At 47.8% G+C, this 19471-nt stretch overlaps 1 protein-coding gene across 1 annotated transcript in view; it reads left to right on the top strand.

The window, feature by feature from the left end:
• The window catches only part of LOC137626654 (DNA-directed RNA polymerase III subunit RPC5-like), a 136946-nt gene that overhangs the window by 79105 nt on the left and 38370 nt on the right, over positions 1–19471 (top strand). Inside the window, exon 7 of the mRNA XM_068357671.1 lies at positions 14832–15040. Coding sequence (XP_068213772.1) covers positions 14832–15040 — 209 coding nt within the window. The remainder of the gene's footprint in view (positions 1–14831; positions 15041–19471) is intronic.

Here is a 19471-nt window from a genome sequence, read left to right on the forward strand (position 1 = left end):
GTGTAGTCTTAACTTCTGGTTTCAGATGTTGAATATTGTTTTGGACCATTCAAGACAAGCTGTGTGCATCCTGTAGAGTCGACAATGTCATATCCACAGAATACTTCATCATTATCATCATCATTTCCTCCCACGCCTATTGATGCAAAGGCCCTCAGTTAAATTTCGCCAGTCTTCTGTAACTGTAGCTTTCAATTCAATACTTCTCCATTTATCATCTACTTCACGCTTCATAGTCCTCAGCCATGTAGGCCTGGAGCTTCCAACTCTTCTTGTGCCTTGTTGAGCCCAGCTGAATGTTTGGTGAACTAATCTTTCTCCTTCCAATGATATTTCATCTTCCACTGCATACTCCATTCTCATCAGCTCTGTCTTTTTTATATTTATCTTCAGCCCAACCTTGTGTGATATTTCTTGCATTCTGATAAGTAAGCATTGCAAATCCTGTGGTGTTCTGCTAATAAGGACAGCCTCATCAGCATATTCTAGGTCTGCTAATTTCCTATCACCAATCCAGTCCAATCCTACTCCACCATCTCCGACTATTCTACGCATTACAAAATCCATGCGGAGGATAAACAACATAGGTGACAACATATTCCCTTGAAGTATTCCAATGTTCACTGGAAATTCATTTGATAGAACTCCATTAACATTAACTTTGCTTTTTAAATATAAAACTTACCCGCTGGTTATATAAGAATGGCTAAAGTCCCTGGACGCCCGGCAGGAAATTCAAAGTCCCGCGCGGCTTATCGCAGATATGCCAGGTGTACACTAGCGCCCTCGCGGTACTACAGGTAGAACTATACCAAACCACTACAGATTTTCTCTGCCGCCATAGCTGGCTGTACTGTACTACTGTATTGGAAATTCTCTCTCGTTTTCTTATTCTGTTTGGACGTTATTTGGTGATGTACTAACGTTTTTTGAGTTTGGGCTTTTGCTTATTTTTTTTATTTGATCTCTGATCACGTATTTATAACTTAAAAGATAGATTTAAAAGGTTTTTCAGCCTATTTTAAACCTCACGAAAGCATTAGGGCGGGATGTAAACATTTCGTCCATTGATGACGTCACAGCCTCTTCCGTAGGCTAAAAGTCTGTCTTGCTTTTTACAAGGAATGATAAGTGAATACTTTCTTTTGAAGTATCAAGTTATAAATTAAATTAAAGGATTATTATTTCGAGAAAATTTTATCCTTTTAATAGTTTTTTCTTTTGATAATCTTCGATCTGTTTGCAAAGATTAACTAACGTTCAGTTCATTTTTGTTACGCAGTTGTCAGTATCGTTACAATATTACAATATTTTGTAGCGATTTTTATGAATAGTACATTCTTCTTACAACTCAAGTTTATAAGTTGTACTATATAAAAGGAACATTTTATTTTGCATTTCATCGGTCCTTTGAGTATTTTTGTCAGAGATTAAAGGAAGTTAAAGTTCAGTTAATGTTTATACGATGCAGTATTCGTTACAATCGATGTAGCGCACAATTCTATGTATCGTTGTTTCCTTAGTGGTTTTTGGAATACTAAAATTGTTCGTATATTAAGTGTAAATGTTCCAATGAATACGAGTGTTGATTCGTCTTTTATTGGAATCCCTTATTTTAAGGGTTTATTTTAATTTATAAATATATCTTTGTTCCAACACGGAGTACTTACCTCGAACTACTTTCTTAGGAGTATCTGGGATCTCCTCCCAACCGACCAGAATTTTGTGTAGTTTACCCTACTCCCGTTTTCTATGCGGGGAACCTCTGGCGGAGTGATACACGCCATGAGACAACCCGGGTCTGAGAGCTTGCTTGTTCAGATCTCGATCTCCAGTAAGTTTCTGGTCGCGTCGCGGATAACATCCCGACGCTCTCTTTTACCAAGTGCGACCCTTTGTGTCCCATATGGTTCCCACGTGGTCCCTTTGTGCTCTTTCTTATCCTTTTCCCTCTGTGTTCCTGTGTCTCGCGGTGCCTTACTAGTGTGTTATGGAGCATCCCCGTCGTTGCCCTGGGCCTGTGGCCGGAAAATCGTGTGGCGCCTTCCTCTCAAAACCTGAAGTTGACCCGCACTCCTCGTGTTCTTCGTATAGGGGCAGTGTGTGTTCCCCTACAGCCACGTGTCCGGAGTGCATGTCCTTGAATAAGGTCCAGTGGGTGCGCTACGGCACCAAGAAAAAGAAGTCCTCTAGGAGATCGCCTAGGAAACAGAGCGTCTCTTCGCCTCTTGCTTCGCCTGGCGTTTCTTCGGACAGAGTCTCTCTGCTGCCTTCCCCTACCCAGAGTAGGGGACGAGGTAAGTCAGTTGCAGGGAAGAGGCTTGTGGCCCTTCTCTAGGAGTCTCATTTACCTGATAGTGGGATTGTGTCATCGATCCAGGCAAGTGGGGGGCCTGAAGGAGGGACGGGAGTTTGTTCGGGGGACGGAGCCTGGTGCAAGCAGGGCCCGTCTCGTCGGACGATCCTATGTGGGGAAAAACTGCTGCAGCCTCTTTTCCCGCCTCTTGGGCATGTATTTCAGGTGTGTCCGCAGCCAAGGGTGCCGCCGAGAAGGAAGACTCGCCGCTGTTAGACCCTCTCGCGTGGGCGCCTCCAAAGACACCCTTCAGATCACCCTTGAGGATGGAAGAGGAGTTCGAGACCTGGTTCCCCAGCGAGGAGTTCCCCCACTCCCCTCCAGCGCCTTCAGCTACGTTCCCGTCCATCTTCCTGCAGCCTTCATCGCCGACCGAATGCCGTGTGGACCCACCAGCAACGCGGCGCGACTCATGCCCTTCAGTGAGGTCCTACAAGTCTTCGGGCTTCCCTGTCGAGGCCTACTCCTACTCATCGGAAGACGGAGCCCCGAGGGACCATAGGAGACGGCGAGATCGGTCCGGCAGGAGACGGTCACGCTCACAATCCCGTTCCAGATCCCGCCACGTGGGTAGGCGCTCTAGATCCCCCAGGAGGAAGTATAGGAGAAGTGACTCCCCGGAGGAAGAATGGGTGCAGGTCGTCATCCCACGTAGCCAACTCCTAGAGGCGTCAGCAGTCCCGGGCACCTCGGGCTGGCTCCCTAGGGCCCGCTCGCCAGTGAGGTACGTCCCCAGCAGTAGGTATGATCAATGGAGGGAGTCGTCTCTTCAGGCCCCAAGGGACAGGCATAAGTCCGCGAAGGTTCCGACTCCATCCGCCCAGCGGAGAGAGTCGCCCCTTCGGTCTGGCAGCCGCGTCCCTGCCTCAAAATCAACAATGAGTCGTCCTGAACGAGAGAGACTCCTTCCTTCTACGAGCAAGCCCGCAGACCCCTGGTTCTCTGGAAGAAGAGAGAAGTCCAGGACGGAGGCCTCCGTCCCTGCAGCGATGCCCGTCCTACACCTTGAACCGCCGAGACTGGACCACTCCAGGAAGATGCCTCCTCCCCATCGGAGGTCCTCCGTCACGAGAATGTAGATGACGGCGTAGAAGGTTCGGCAGCGGAAGTTTCGGCCTACAGGAGAGTGATAGGCCTCATTAGACGTCACCACAGGCTGGACGAACCTGAGCCCTCCACTGACGAAGTGTGGCTCTCAAGCCTCAGCAGGCTGGTGGATGCACCTGTGCAACAGAGGCCCTCACTAGCCCTTCCTTTGGCTAGGGATGTTAGGCTGGGTATGGCGCACGTTGACAGGATCGTGGCCAACCATGCGGAAGCTCCCAAAAGCCAGAGCGCCTCCAAACTTCTCCAGGGCCTAAAGACCCAGAGCCGATTCTACCTTCCCGAAGGACACCACGCGGGTCCCTGTACGGTGGAGCCACCAGTCGCCATCCTGGGACAAGGAGCAGCAGAGGAGAGGGCTACCACTGCCCTGGTTTGTTTCTCCCCTTCAGAAACTTCCATGATGGAGGAGCTAGCCAAGGACCTGGTACACGTATCATCGTGGCTAGATTGGTGGGCCTCCACGCTGGTGGGGTTTCAGTCCTCGCACGACCTCGTAGTCCCGGAGAACCAGGCCTTGCTGAAGGAGCTGATTAGCTCGGGAGGTAAGGCCCTAAAGTACCTCTCTTACCAGTCCATCGCGCAGGCCGCCAATTGGATACTGCGGAAGAGGGACACTGTGCTCAACAAGCTCGTCAGGAGGCTCCCGGACAGAGAAGCGAGGTCCCTAAGGAACCTACCCCTGTGGGACGACTCAGTGTTCCCCCTGAAGCAGTAGAGGAGACGGTAGAGAGGGTCAGGAAGCTAAAGGATGCGGGAGAACCCAGACCCCCTCCAGTGACAAGACCTGCCCATAGAAGGGCACCCTCCGACGTCTCTCTCCCTCCTCGCTCCTCACCTAGCCAGCCCAGGAGAGACACCCCTACTACGGCCTGGCCTCAGCCTTCGCGGCACCCCCCCCCCCTCGTAGAGGAACGCATGCTGCGCAGTCAGCCTTTAGGCCTTCCTATTCGGTCGCCAGAAGAGGTCGTTCAGGCCTCGCCTCTTGAAGGAGGTAGGGAGAGAGGCCCCCTACTCCAGCCGAAGCCTCAGGTGGGGGGATGCCTCAAACGTTCTTGGCAAGCATGGCGGGACCACAGAGCAGATCCATGGACCGTAACAGTTCTGAAAGAAAGGTACAGGTTGCCCTTCCTGGCGGACCCCCCCCCCCCCACCTCTGATACCAGATCTGCAGGCGGAGTGGTTGGCACCCAATGACCCCTTGAGGAGGACGGCCCTACAAAAAGAAGTCTCTGCGATGCTGGCGAAAGGGGCAATAGAACCAGTCAAGAACCCGGGTCCAGGGTTCTACAGCAGACTCTTCCTGGTGGAGAAAGCGACAGGTGGCTAGAGACCAGTCATAGACCTCTCAGCCCTCAACAGGTTCGTGTGCAAGACCTACTTCAAGATGGACACTCCTAAGTCGGTCCTAGCGGCCTTGAGGGAGGGAGACTTCATGATGTCCATAGACCTCAAGGATGCATACTTCCAAATCCCTGTTCACCCCTCCAGCAGGAAGTACCTAAGGGTAAAATGGGGTACCCAAACGTTGCAGTTCAAGACCCTCTGCTTCGGTCTGTCCACAGCCCCTCAGGTCATCACGAGGGTTTTCGCAACAGTCTCAGCCTGGGCACACGAACACGGTATCCGCCTGATTCGGTACCTGGACGACTGGTTGTTGCTTTCAGCCTTAGGGGAAGTACTGAGGGAGCAAGGCGCGAAGTTCCTGCAGTTCTGCAACATCCTGGGTATCATCATCAACCTGGGGAAGTCCCAACTGATACCCTCCACCAGGATGAACTACCTCGGAATTGTCCTGGACTCACGGTTGGCGAGAGCCTTCCCTTCCGCGGAGAGACTGGACAACTTGGACCAGATCTACCGGCCCTTCCTGTCGAACCAGCCCAGGAGAGCCAAGGACTGGCAAAGACTGATAGGCCACCTCGTGTCGTTAGAGAAGCTAGTCCCACAGGGGAGACTCAAACTCAGGGGAGTACAATGGAACCTGAAGGAGACCTGGAACCAGAGAGACTCCCTGCACAATGTGGTCCCGATGTCCCCGGAGACGAAGGAAGTCCTAGAGTGGTGGCACGACAGATCGAACACCCTCAAAGGAATGCCCTTCGCAGCCGACCCTCCGGAGATGCTCCTGTTCACGGACGCATCCAAGGAGGGTTAGGGTGCTCATCTCCTCGACAGCACAGCAAGAGGAAGAGGGTTAGCCGAAGAGAAGAACCTGCACATAAACGTGCTAGAAATGATGGCAGTGCGAAGAACGTGCCTATAGTTCGTCCATCGGCTCCGGGGAAACACCGTGGCACTGGTGTGTGACAACGCCACGGTGGTGGCCTACATAAAGAAACAAAGAGGACTGAAATCGAAGGAGCTGTGCGACCTCACGGAGTTACAGGAATGGGCCGAAGCAGAGCAGATCAAGATCTCGGCCAGATTCATCCCAGGGAAGTGAAACGTCCTGGCCGACGGCCTCAGCAGAATGGGTCAAGTGGTAGGGTCCGAGTGGTCCTTGCACCTGGAAGTGGCCAAGACTCTCATTCAGAAGTGGGGCTCGCCAGTGATAGACCTCTTCGCCACGAGACTGAACGCACAGCTCCCCGTGTTTTGTTTTCCTGTGCCAGATCCGGAGGCGGCGCTCGAGGACGCCTTCCATCACCCTTGGGACAACCTCGACGTTTACGCCTTCCCTCCCTTCGGGATGCTCAGGCAAGTCCTCAACAGGGTGAGGCGAGCGGACAACCTGTGGATGACTTTGGTAGCGCCCTGGTGGCCGGATAGAGAGTGGTTCGCGGATCTAAAGGAACTGGCGCGCCTTCCACCTTGGCCTCTTCCGGACAGACCAGACCTTCTCCGGCAACCGCACTTTCAAAGGTTCCAAGAAAACCCTCGGTCCCTCTGCCTTCACGCGTGGAGGTTATCGAGCGTCTCCTGAGGAAGGAAGGATATTCGGCGAAGACAGCAACAAGGATGTCAGGGTACCTGAGACGTTCGTCAGACGCAGTATACCAGGCAAAATGGGCTACCTTCACTAAGTGGTATGTCTCGAAGAACATCAAGCCGTTGCAGGTCTCCATCCCGGAGATAGCGGACTTCCTGGTCTATCTCAGGGACGAGGTAAACATGTCCATCCCAACCATTAAAGGAGTCTGGGCTGCCCTGGGCCAAGTCTTCCTCCTGAAGTCCTGAAGGGCATCGACCTGGGTACCTCCAGACACATCTCGATGCTCATCAAGAGCTTCGAGCAATCGTGCCCCCCTCAGGCCGTTAGGGTGCCCCAGTGGGACGTGGCCAGAGTCCTGAAGATGCTGTCAGAACCTCCCTTCGAACCCCTAAAGGACATATTGGACAGAGAGCTCACCCTCAAGACAGTTTTTCTGTTAGCGCTGGCATCAGCAAAACGGGTAGGGGAGATTCATGGACTGTCGTACGAGGTATCACACTCGAAGGGCTGGCGTGAAGCTACCTTCCGGTTCGTACCATCCTTCGTGGCCAAGACTCAGAATCCAGCAGTCTGGGACCCCAGGTTTGAAGGATTCTCAGTGCCGGCAATCCCTCGCTCGGACAACCCGAGGGACTTGCTTCTGTGCCCTGTCAGAGCGGTACGGAAGTACTTCGAGAGGACAGCCAGACTTCGACCCAAAATCAAGAGTCTGTTCGTCTCGTCAGGACTAGTAAAGAAGCCAATCTCCAAGAATACGATCTCCTTCTGGCTACGGCAGGTAATCATGAGAGCCTACAGTAGTGCAGGGGTTCCTCTTCCGGGGAAGCCTAGACCCCACGACATCAGAGGGCTAAGTACTTCGTTGGCCTTTGAGAAGAACATGGCAGTGGGCCAAATCCTGAGGGCAGGTACATGAGCTAGTGAGTCAACCTTCACAGCTCACTACTTGAAGGATTGTTCGAGGAGGTCCCTGGACGGATTCTCTCTCGGTCCCGTCATTTCCGCGCTCCAAAAGATTTAAAGGTGTAGCCCCGGGGAAAACCACGGGCAGTGTGTCCAAGAGACACAGGTTCCTTTCTTACCCCCCTTTTGTCCCCTATTACCTTCCCTAAAATGACCCTAAAATCCTTTAACTGCCATGGGATACACTGTCAGTGAATGAATACGTCTCCAAGGATTTTTACAGAGGTGAGTTACTTAGACAATAAGATAGTTTTTTGGGTAGTTTTCCCTATTTCTCATGTTTTCCTTTGGGGGTCAGCAGAACCTAGCCTCCTATCTAGGTTCCCCTTTTTCTCTCCTCATCATGGTCTCTGGGTCCTGAGGGACACTCCCACCTCATAAGGTATACGTCTCCTAAGAAAGTAGTTCGAGGTAAGTACTCCGTGTTGGAACATATCACAAATTTTAAGTAATTTGTATTTTTCCTAACAGTGCTTACCTCGAACTATTTTCGGGTTATGGCCCGCCCATCCTACCCCGAGTGCCTTACAGGACTTAGTAGAAACCTATCTGTCAAAAAATTACTGGAGATCGAGACCTGAGCAAGCAAGCTCTCTGACCCCGGGTCATCTCATGGCGCGTATCACTCCGCCAGAGGTTGACCCCGCATAGAAAACGGGAGTAGGGTAAACTACACAAAGTTTTGGTCGGTTGGGAGGAGATCCCAGATACTCTTAGAAAGTAGTTCAAGGTAAGCACTGTTAGGAAAAATACAAATTACTTAAAATTTGTGATATTAAGGTAATATTTAATATTTGGTTGCATTTATATGGGATTCAGTGACTTTTCATTCCCATTCAAACGATTGACAGAATTGAAAGTCTCTCTCTAAGAGTTCATTTCGTTTGAGAGAACGTATACTTTGGTTTTCAAATAATTGTGAAACTATCTTTTTACCAAAGAGTAAAATGCAAATTTTTTAGTGCTAAATTATGCAGTGAATTTTATTCAGTGGAGAGTGCTTCTATTCGGACCTGTTGTGAGCCTAGCCTTAGATCTCTGTCAAGCTCTCAGACCCAGGGAAGAAGTTAAGTCGAACGGCGAAAGGAATCGAGAGGGTAGCCAGGCGTTACAGTCTTTTAAGACCTGAACAGAAGTCCTCTCGAGCGTTTTCTGTCAATCCCCAGAACACTCACCCTCGCTATAGATAAAGCGAGGTATTAGTGTTTTCAAACATTATATGCGTGCTTCAGGCGCTAAGCTGAAAACAAAATTAGATTCGTTCTGTGTATTTACGTTTCATACGGCGCAGACTTAGTGCCGCCGCCTCCACCTGATGGGTGTCGTCTCCCGACAGTGGCAAGGGCTAGGGATCGACGAAGATAATGCTGAATACATTTCGCCTGAGGTTGATTCTGATCTTTGCTGTTAGGCGTGAAACAGCAATTATCTTCGTTTATGTTGTCTTATCAGCCTGCCGTTGACAGTTCGGTTGGGTGTCACGATTCCGGTCTTGACACGACATGTCTTTAACGGTGATGACTCGTTGTCGCACATGCGGCCTACCAGCCGCAATGTTCAACGGTGGGAGGAAGTGGATGCATCACTTTGATTGCCTGCTCAACACAAACCAACCGTTCATAGCGCCTAGTGTCAGTCTGTTCAGCCACGCCGACGTTCGCCAGGCAGCAGACCATGCTACCAAGCGACATGACAGACAGCAGAGCTGGCGAAGTGTCAGCGTAACGGTGCGGCAACGGAACAGAGCGTCAGTGTGGACGCTTTAGCGCCAGTGTAGGCGCTTCAGCATCAGTGTGGACGCTTCAGTGTCAGTGTGGACACTTCAGCGTCAGTGTGGACACTTCAGCGTCAGTGTGGACGCTTCAGCACCAGTGTGGACGCTTCAGCGCCAGTGTGGAAGCTTCAGCGTCAGTGTGGACGCTTCGCTACCTATGACAATAGACTTTGATGTCTAACTAACCATGATCGTCTAGCGTTGGGTTATTCTTGCTCCAGGCGCTATATTAAGAAATAAATCTTAACTAGAAAGATATTATATTCTCGGACCAAGGCCTGCTGGGCTAACTCTTGGTTGAGAGAACTAGAATTAAAACCTCTAAGCATTGAGGTCTGAATTCAGAATCCTAAGGAGTGGATTCCTAAGAATCAAGACTTCTCTTCCTAGGATAGAGTATTGTAGGAGGAAGGGAATAACTTTTAGAAACTCATGAGAATTTTTCTGAAGTTTCCCTTTTATTTTACACCTGCTGCTCCTCGTTTCGTCTTCAGAGTTTTCGCTTGTTGAGCTATTCATTTTATTTTTATTACTAGCCAGGCTACAACCCTAGTTGAGAAAGCAAGATGCTTTAACTCAAGGGGCTCCTATAGGGAAAGATGGCTCATTAAGTTAATAAGAAGATAAATAAATAGATGAATTAACATTAAATCTTTCTCAAAGAAATAGCGAACCTTACTGTAGAGGTTGATGCAGCGCCTGCAGCTGCAACAGCAGGAAGTGCATTAAGGCCTTTATGAGAATATAGTGTAAGAGTATATCTCCCACCACGGGCAGATCTTTTATGATTTAATGTATTATTTTTTAAAACGCTCTTGTTTAGTGACTCATAAACATAGCACAGTGCAACAGCAAGAAGTGCATTAAAGCCTTTATGAGAATTGAGTGGAAGAGTATATCTCCCACCACGGGCAGATCTTTTATGATTTAATGTATTATGTTTTAAAACGCCCTTGTTTAGTGACTCATAAACATAGCACAGTGCACTGGAGGTGGTGTTTGTTCGTGTTCGTCTTACTCCTAGCCTTACACCTCTTCCTTATGTTCCAACCCCGGGGAGAAAGAATGTCGGTAGGCTGAGGTACATTGTGGACCTTGTGCGTTAAACGCATATTCCGCCGAGCGATCCTATGGATGCAGTCCAATACGTTCCCTCTCCGCTTTGGAATGATGAAGTGAAGCTCTTTTCTTCGCCTACGATTGTCGAACTATGACGTCACAACCATGTGACATAGTATCTTGAAAAGAGCGAAGTTGGAATGTCTTGAAGCGATCAGTTCGTCATCGCTATGGTATCATGGATCTTGTAACTTTTTTCTGCGTAATAGGATGCAGTTCCCTGATGAGGATGATGTTCTACGTTCTTCCTGTCTACTAAACTAGGAAGTTACTCGTCATGTATGCACGCGAACAGAACTTACCCTCGCAGCAGGTGTGTTGCGATGCTAACGGGAAGCAATCGAGTGTGTTTTTTCTTCCACGAGAGAAGGGAAGTCAGACAATTCTCCTATAATCCTGGCTCTTCCTCTGGAATCTGAAGCAAATTCAGGGAAGAAAGAGTTTGTCCTCGTCAAAGGACGCAAAACATAGACTTGGTAGTCACCAATCAATACGTCCAAGACCTTTCAGGAGTCATATGTTTTCTAAAAACTTATCCCGCAGTAACTGATGTTCGCCGGAACTTTTCTCTGTTGAAAAAAGGCGACGTGTCAGCACCAAAATCGGGTAAGACATAATTCTTCGAGAGAGAAGGTGCTCAGTTTGCTTCTGTTCACACTTCTCTCCCAGTTTGGGGAAATGTCTAGTACTTTCTTCTGGGGTTTAGCGACTACTGTTGACGGTATCTCACAACATTGGATACGTTCAGGTTGCGCACAAGGCGCGTTGGAAATGTCATAAAGGCTCTCCCAATTCGCTCACGGGACTGCGGTTGATGATCTCTTATAGCCTTCGCTCACGCGTGAGTTGGCGCACACGCTGCCCCGCGAGTGTAGGTTTGGTCTGAGCTAAAAGAGGTCAATTTCATCTCTTTTTAGCGTTTATGATTCTCGGGGGGAAAAATTTTTTTCTCCTAAAAGAGTAAGGACTACCATAGACCAAAGGGATGGTTTTCCGTTAGTATCAAACAGCGTAGTTCTTCAATGCTCAGCAACGCTTCCTTGCAGAGATATGCTCGTGTTACGGGAAGCGTTAGAGCAGACGCTTGTAGCAGCGCAGATGCACACGCAGTCACAGACGCAGACGCCAGTCTGGTCGTATGTTGGACGCTGACAGTCAAAGTTGATCCTTTCAACAAGTTGTCCCATCTTCGTGGTCTGCGGGACACACGACAACCACTCATGCGGACGCATGCTACATGCGGGCAACTCTCGGCAAACAGGTCAATCTGAAATCCTAAGCAATCTGGACGCATGTGCCAACCTGGACATATACTGGATAAGGTCAGTCAGTTTTTTTCCGCGTCATGATAGACTAACAGTTGCTCCTTTGCGCCACTGACTGGACACGATGCTGTTGCCTCCTTGCAGCACGCTGTAGATTTACAACAGGCGAGACGCACACAGAGCGCTGTATCCACTCGACAAGGTGAATGCATACAGCATGCTGGTACCTTACGGGAATGCAAGCACATGCGACATTATAGTCGCATACTAGACGTATACAGTCAAGTCTTTTGCTCACAGCAGTATGGACAGACTGTTGTCTCTACTTCGCGTCTCTCTGGCCTCGCAGCTAATGCTTCCTCACGTCAACCTTTGGCTTTAAGTGTGTTGAACATTTGTTGGTACACACGATCAGGTCTTAACTTCACAGCATGAGGTTCATGTTGTTGATGCCTCTTTTCAGCAAGCCTAGCTTCAATATCAGTTTCTTGCCACTGATCTGGATGCATTTTGGGAGGAGGTCTAGATCTTGACTCTCTCTCTCACGACATGTTGAGCATATACAGCAGGCTGGAACCATACTGGACTCATGCTGGGACCATGCTGGGTGCATGCTGGAAGCATGTCATCAGTCCGTTTTCCTGTGTTAGGATCATGAACGCTTTATTTTAAACCATCAAGCTTTAGGTCTAGCTGCCTCCAGTATTTCGGAAAACCCGTAAGATCAAGAGGGTTGTTCAAAGGAGACAGCTGAGGCTATCACTTGAACAAAAGACCTTTGCCTCAAGGTTTTGCAACCCAAATAGGATGTTTTATGGAGTGGTGTAGAGCTAAAGCCGGCTCTTCATTTGGTATCTCTAAGACAAGTGGCCTATTTCTTCTTAGACCTTAGAAGAAAACACATTTTTTCCTCCTCGACCATCAAAGGGTACAGGAGTATGCGGGCAGCTTTCTTCAGACGCAGAAGATTGGATCTATCAAATAAAGACCTTATAGATCTTCTCAGATCATTTGAGATGACTTGGAAGCGTCAACAAGATTCGCCAGCCTGAAATTTAGGGGTCGTTTCTGGAATTTCGCGGTAGTGACAGATCTGAGCCTTTTCTCTTGGTTTCTTTTTTAAGGCCTAACTTTGGAGACTTTCTGAGTAAGTCTACCATAGTTGAGAGTCAGTGAAGTTCACTCGTTTAGCAAGAACATGGACTTCACAATGGTTAAACCATAGGCGCCTTGCAACCTGGATTCTTGGTCGTTAACAAACGTCCTTCTCATCCATGGCGTAAATCTTTCGGGATCACTATCCTCTCGCATTTGGTTTGTGAAGGGTTGAGAAGAGTTTTTTGCCTGGTTAAAACGATGAAGTTTTATCAGGACAGGACCAAAGAAGTTAAGAGCCTATTCATGACTCTTTGGTGCACGGTCAAGAAGCCTGCGCTATCTATGTCTAAAACGCTCTATCCTCTCGTATAGACTTTAATTACAAAGGTTCTTTCACACAGTTGTGTAACAGATCATAAGATGTCGAAAGAGTAAAGACTCATGAAGTTAGAGCTGTGGGAGCTTCTGTAACTTTTAAACTAAACTGTTCTCTGCAAAGCATCGCGTATACAGCCTTGTGAAGGGGTAATCCTGTATTCGCCTTGCATTACTTAACCGTATCCAGTCTCTTTATGAGGACGTCTACGTTTTGGGATCACTCGTAACAACGACTGCATTAGTAGGTGAAACATCCACCACTACATTTCCCTAATTTCCTAGTACCCCTGTTCTTCTCTTGGAACTGTTATAGTGTATATGTTTTTTATGATTGTACGTGAAGATTGGTGGGTAATCTTCCGCAATTTTTGATCTTGTCAGGTGGTCATTTTGTTCCTAGAGAGCGCCCGGAACAAGGGTATTAGTTGAGGTCCTGTCATGTTATAGGTTATTGAACCGTTTGACAGCTCCTAGAGATCATCAGCCCGCTGGGAGGACCGCTGGATCTTCTAAGGATAGCAGACAAAATGAGGCAGAGCATTGCTGTCAGCTTCCTTATCAGGTGAGAACCTCTTAAGTTGTTTATGTAACTCTTAAGTGAATTTCCAATTATGTAGCTGTCTCTGACCCGCCACCAAGGGTGTCAATCAGCCATTCTTATATAACCAGCGGGTAAGTTTTATATTTAAAAATGATATTTTCATAATAAAATAAATTTTTGAATATACTTACCTGCTGGCTATATAAGTTAAAAACCCACCCTCCTCCCCTCTAGAGACCATGGGGCATGGAAAATCTGAAGTGGTTTGGTATAGTTCTACCTGTAGTACTGCGGGGGCGCTAGTGTACACTTGGCATATCTGCGATAAGCCGCGCGAGATTTTAAATTTCCTGCTGGGCGTCCAGGGACTTTAGCCATTCTTATATAACCAGCGGGTAAGTACTGTATATTCAAAAATTTATTTTATTAATCAAATTAACATGTTTAAGAGGAATACCATAATAATGCAGGACTCTCCACAAAATTGGCTGGTGTTCACTGTCAAAGGCTTTTTCATGGTCCACAAATGCCATCAAAAGTGGATTTCTAAATTCTACTCATTGCTATACAACATGTGTCAAAAGGAAAATTTGGTCAGTACAATTTATACCTTTTCTAAATCCTGCTTGATATATGTTCTTAATATCACACCATTCTTCATAAATTGTGTGCTCTTTGTCTTTTAAAGTCTTGAAGGCTGCAAATCAATTCCTACATTCAATTGCAAAGGTTTCTCTGTGCTCATCCTGTAGAAGCTTGGTTGTATCAAATCGTAATTTCTACAATGTTCTGTGGAATAAAAAGTTTTTCGGTAGAAACTAAGGTAAGAGCGTGCGTGATGCTAGGTCTGAAGGCCTTTTCTTATAAAATAAATTCTTTATATATTATGGTTAGTTATTAGAAAATTTCCAATATTTCAAATGATTATTTCATGAACCATGTTTTAAAGTTATATGTTAAAGTTCCGGTAGGCTCTGCTGCTTCCTCCGGTCGCCTTGGATGACTGCGGAGGTAGCAGCGGTAGGGGATTCACCGTTATGAAGCTTCATGTGTGGTGGATAACGGGGGAGGGTTTGCTGTGGCACCCTAGCAGTACCAGCTGAACTCAGTTGAGTCCCTTGTTAGGCTGGGAGGAACATAGAGAGGAAAGGTCCCCCTTTTTTTTCATTTGTTTAATGTCGGCTACCTCCCAAAATTGGAAGAAGTGACTTGATATATGTATGTATGATGTTAAAGTTCTCTTTTTATTTGTGGAAAACTGAACGAAGATTATTGGGTAATCGTCCTTTATCTTGCAGCGGGTGTGGCCTCCTTCACAGAGCTGATTGAAGTGCTAGATCGAGGCAGCACCGCAGAATTCACGCTGTCAGTCCTGAAAGTCCTCCAGCAGGTGGCAGTGCTTGTGCAAGGGAACTGGGTCGTTAAGAGTGACCTCCTGTATCCAAAAGACAGCAGCTCGGAGACGGGAGTTTCAAACGAACTGATTCAACGGGGACGCGATTTTGTCGTAAGTGCTTTGGTTCTGTTATTGGATTTTCAAGGTTCATTAGACTTGATTATAGATTTATAGATAAATATTCTTAACCTCTATTTAGATTTATAGATAAATATTCTTAACCTCTATTTAATTATAGATTTATAGATAAATATTCTTAACCTCTATTTAATTATAGATTTATAGATAAATATTCTTAACCTCTATTTAATTATAGATTTTAAACATAAAACTTACCCGCTGGTTATATAAGAATGGCTAGCGTTCCTGACGCCTTGGCAGAACTAATTCAAAACTCGCGGCTAACGCAGGTATGTCAGGTGTACAGTACACTAGTGCCCTGGTGGACTACAGGTAGAACTACCCCTACTTCATCAGATTTTTCCTGCCGGTCGTGCTGGTCGGAACGTTGAAAATTCACTCGCTTATTTACATTCAATTGGACGGTTTATTTTGGTGGTACAGTAGAGGAAAATCGTGTGCTTATGGGGATCGATGTGAAGAATGTTCTTTGTTAACGGAAAGTCAGTGGGTAGCTTACGAGCGTTATACTCAGAAATTAGAGAAAGATAGAATTAGGAAAGAAAGGATTAGACGTAGTTCTTCCCGTTCTGTGGATTTATCTAGGTCTGATGTAATTAATTCTTTTACCTCCCCCGTAGTGGTAGATCAAGAGCCAAAAGAGCCTACGATGAGGGATATGTTATCCGCAATTCAAGCTCTCGGTGTGAGGGTTGAATCTTTAGCAGCGGACAAAAAACAAATGATGTCAGAAATTAATTTTCTTAAAAGTGGTCGGACTAGTGATCGTTCAAGTGTTAAAAGTCCGACAAATGTGTTTAGTGTAGTGGAGGGTGCGCCTGCGCGATCCTGTCGTTCGCCTAGCCTAAGACCGCTATCAAGCTCCCGGAAGGGGAGAAGTTATGTTGAAGGGCGAAAGGGAACGAGAGGCTCCATCAGTCGCGTAGACGTTCCCTCGAGTGATCCTGATGGCGTAGCTCAGGGCGCTCACCCTCACCATAGAAAGAGTGAGGTTAGTGCTTTGTCTCCCTCTTCAGATGAGGAGTCACGTGATGATAGGTGGCGTAAGGAATCTAGACCGATTAAGAGGAAAGTTCAGTCAGTGTAACAGCCGCACGTTTCCTCCCCGCAACAGCCGGGTTGTAGTCATTGGGAAACACCTGAACGTTTTCGGTCCCTTGACGAGTGTTCGTCTGCGAAGCGCTCGAAGGTGGTTTCTGAGGGGGATAGAGTAATGAATTCGGATGCGGAGTTAATTTCTGGTTCGTGTGTAACGATTCATGCTCCTCCTCTTCCTTCGGACTGGGATTTGTCTCCCGAAAGGAATAAAGATGTGGAGAGAGATGAAGAAGACGAATTCGCTATAGAAAAGGCTGTGCAATTATCTCCTCAGAACGATCCAAAGTGGAATATGTTGTTAAACATGAAACAACAACTCTTGTCGATGATGCAGTCTTATCGACCGGTCGTTGGCAGTGAGGCTGGGCTTCAGTCTTCGGTGGTAGACCCGTTGTCGCACAGGCGGCCTGTTGTCTCTGGGACTGATGTGATATCGCACAGGCGGTCTCCCAAGTCCACTGTTCAGCGCTGTTTCTCAACAAATATCAAAGGAGTATTCAGCCGATATTCAAGTCAAGTGTGTTAACGTTCGCCAAGTGGCGGATCGAGCCGCAAAGCGGCAGGAGGGAAGCAGGCACGACGCGCAAGCGGAGCCGGAGCCTCAGGAGTTAATAGATGAAGGCCAATAGCGCCAGCGCGACGACCTACAACAATCGAGCCATGAATGGACAGAGCGCCAGCGCGTAAGCGCGGCGCGCCAGGACTCCTCGGAGCGGCAGCGCGATTATTGCGTGAATGTGGCGCGGCAGAGCGGCGCCAGCCAGACTCGCCCCATTATAGAATCAATAGTGACAGTAAACGCAAGTCGAGTGACTGTCAGTTGGAAACAAATATGGAACAACGCAAGCGCGCCCATGTCGACACTGTTGAGCCCACAGAGGAGGTTCAACGTTTAGGAAAAAACGTAGCCGCAACCTCTGTATTAGAAGATCAGGGTGAGGATATCTCGGAAGATGAGGAGGAGAAACCACCTCAATATTCGATGGATTTCAAAAAGTTAATGTTAGTCTTCTCTGAGTTATTTCCAGACAATTTTGCACCGGTTACTCCTCGATCTCCCCCTTCTGAGTTTACCTTGGGTAGGACAGTGAAGAATTCTTTTTGTACTAGAATGGTGCTTTCCCGCTCTTCTAAGAGAGCATTGAAATTAATGGGAACATGGATGGAAACAAGAAAAGCTATGGGCAAGACATGCTTCGCTTTTCCACCAGCTAAGTTAGCCTCTAAATCGAACGTTTGGTATGAGACGGGAGAGGTCTTAGGTTTGGGAGCTCCGGCGTCTGCGCAGGGAGACTTCTCAAACCTGGTGGATGCTCCTCGTCGCATGGCCATGAGGAGGACTAAAGTGTTGTGGTCGATGTCGGAATTTGATCACCTCTTGAAAGTATTGTTTAGAGCATTTGAGGTATTTAATTTACTGGACTGGTCACTGGGAGCCTTAAGCAGAAGTGACCGAGATGAAGGACACGGACACAAGTAGTCTTATCCAGCTTATGTCATGTATGGACAGAGCAGTCAGGGTTGGTTCTACTGAGCTTGCTGCTTTGCTTACTGCAGGAGTTATAAAGAAAGGAGCTACTTTATGGTCTTTCCTCTCTGCGGGTGTCACTCCATGTCAGAGATCGGAGTTGCTTTTTGCGCCCATGTCTTCGGCTCTATTTCCGCAGGATTTAGTTAAGGAAGTGGCTGCAAACTTGACTCAGAAGGCTACTCAGGATTTGGTTACTAAAACAGCCAGTAAGGTTTTGCCTACGTCCTTCTCCTCTAGTAGAACTAAAGAAGGAACGTCGTATTCTCATTTTGCTCAGCCCTTTCGAGGTAAAAGTACAGGGAGAAGTTCTTTCAAGCCAGAGGCAAAGAAGCAAAGGAAAAGAGGAGCCAAGTCCAGCCGGGGCTGGGTCTGATGGCTCTTCCCTTCAAACAGTAGGAGCCAGGCTGAACAACTTCTGGCAGGCCTGGGAGAAGAAGGGAGCGGATCCTTGGTCGGCACGTCTTCTAAAGGAAGGATACAAAATTCCTTTTGTATTAAAGCCTCCTTTAGTCGCAGATCCGGTGGATCTCTCGCCCAAGTACAGGAGAGGACCGAAGAGGCAGGCCACGTATCTACAAGTGTCGCTTCTACTCGAGAAGAGGGCGATAGAAAGGGTGGAGGATTTGGAGTCTCCAGGGTTTTACAACCACTTGTTCCTAGTTCCCAAGAGTTCAGGGGAATGGAGACCGGTTCTGGATGTGAGCGCCCTCAACCGCTACGTCCAAAACTCGAAATTTACTATGGAGACTCAGAAGACTGTGCTGGCAGCAGTGAGAAAAGGTGACTGGATGGTGTCATTGGACCTCCAGGATGCTTATTTTCATGTTCCAATACATCCAAGCTGCGAACGTTATCTGAGGTTCTTATACAAGGAAAAGGTCTTCCAGTTTCGAGCTTTATATTTTGGCCTCTGCATAGCTCCTCTGATTTTTACAAAACTAATGATGAATGTGGCGAGCATGCTGCACTCGAGGGGCATCAGAGCCTCCCTGTACTTGGACGATTGGTTGATAAGAGCTCCCTCGGTTGAGCGCTGTTTGAAGGACCTTCAGTTGACCCTGGATATGACAAAAGTTTTGGTACTTCTAGTGAGTTTAAAGAAGTCACAGTTGACTCCAACCCAGAAGATCCTTTATTTGGGGATGGAGATTCGGAGTCAGGATTTTCAGGCTTTTCCGTCGCCTGTAAGAGTTCAGTCAGCCCGTTACGAATACGATCAAATCACATCTTTAGTGGTGGAACAATGCTCACAAACTCAACGAGGGCCTCTCGTTGGAGCAGAGAAACCCAGACCTCGTGTTTTTTTCAGACGCCTCAAATTCGGGGTGTGGAGCAACATTGGGAAGAATAGAGATCTCAGGGTGTTGGACAAAAGATCAGAAGGCTCTTCATATCAATCAGAAGGGGCTATTAGCGGTACACTTAGCCCTAGAAAGATTCGAGGGGCTGGTCCTGGACAAGGTGGTACAGGTCAATTCGGACAGCACCACGGCCCTAGCGTACATAGCGAAGCAGGGGGGGACCCACTCGAAGCTGTTGTACGAATTAGCGAAATCTCTACTCCTTTGGGCAAAGGAAAGGAGGATTCTTTTATTGACTCGATTCATTCGAGGAGCCAAGAATGTGAGGGCGGACAGGCTCAGCAGGAGATGCCAAGTTCTGTCCACGGAATGGATGCTGCATCTGGAGGTTTGCAAGAAGCTGTGGCGATTATGGGGTCGCCCCCTCATAGATCTCTTTGCAACCTCAAAAACAAAAAGTTCGGGAATGTA

This window comes from Palaemon carinicauda, chromosome 34, assembly GCF_036898095.1.
Source record: "Palaemon carinicauda isolate YSFRI2023 chromosome 34, ASM3689809v2, whole genome shotgun sequence".
NCBI classification, from domain to species: domain Eukaryota; kingdom Metazoa; phylum Arthropoda; class Malacostraca; order Decapoda; family Palaemonidae; genus Palaemon; species Palaemon carinicauda.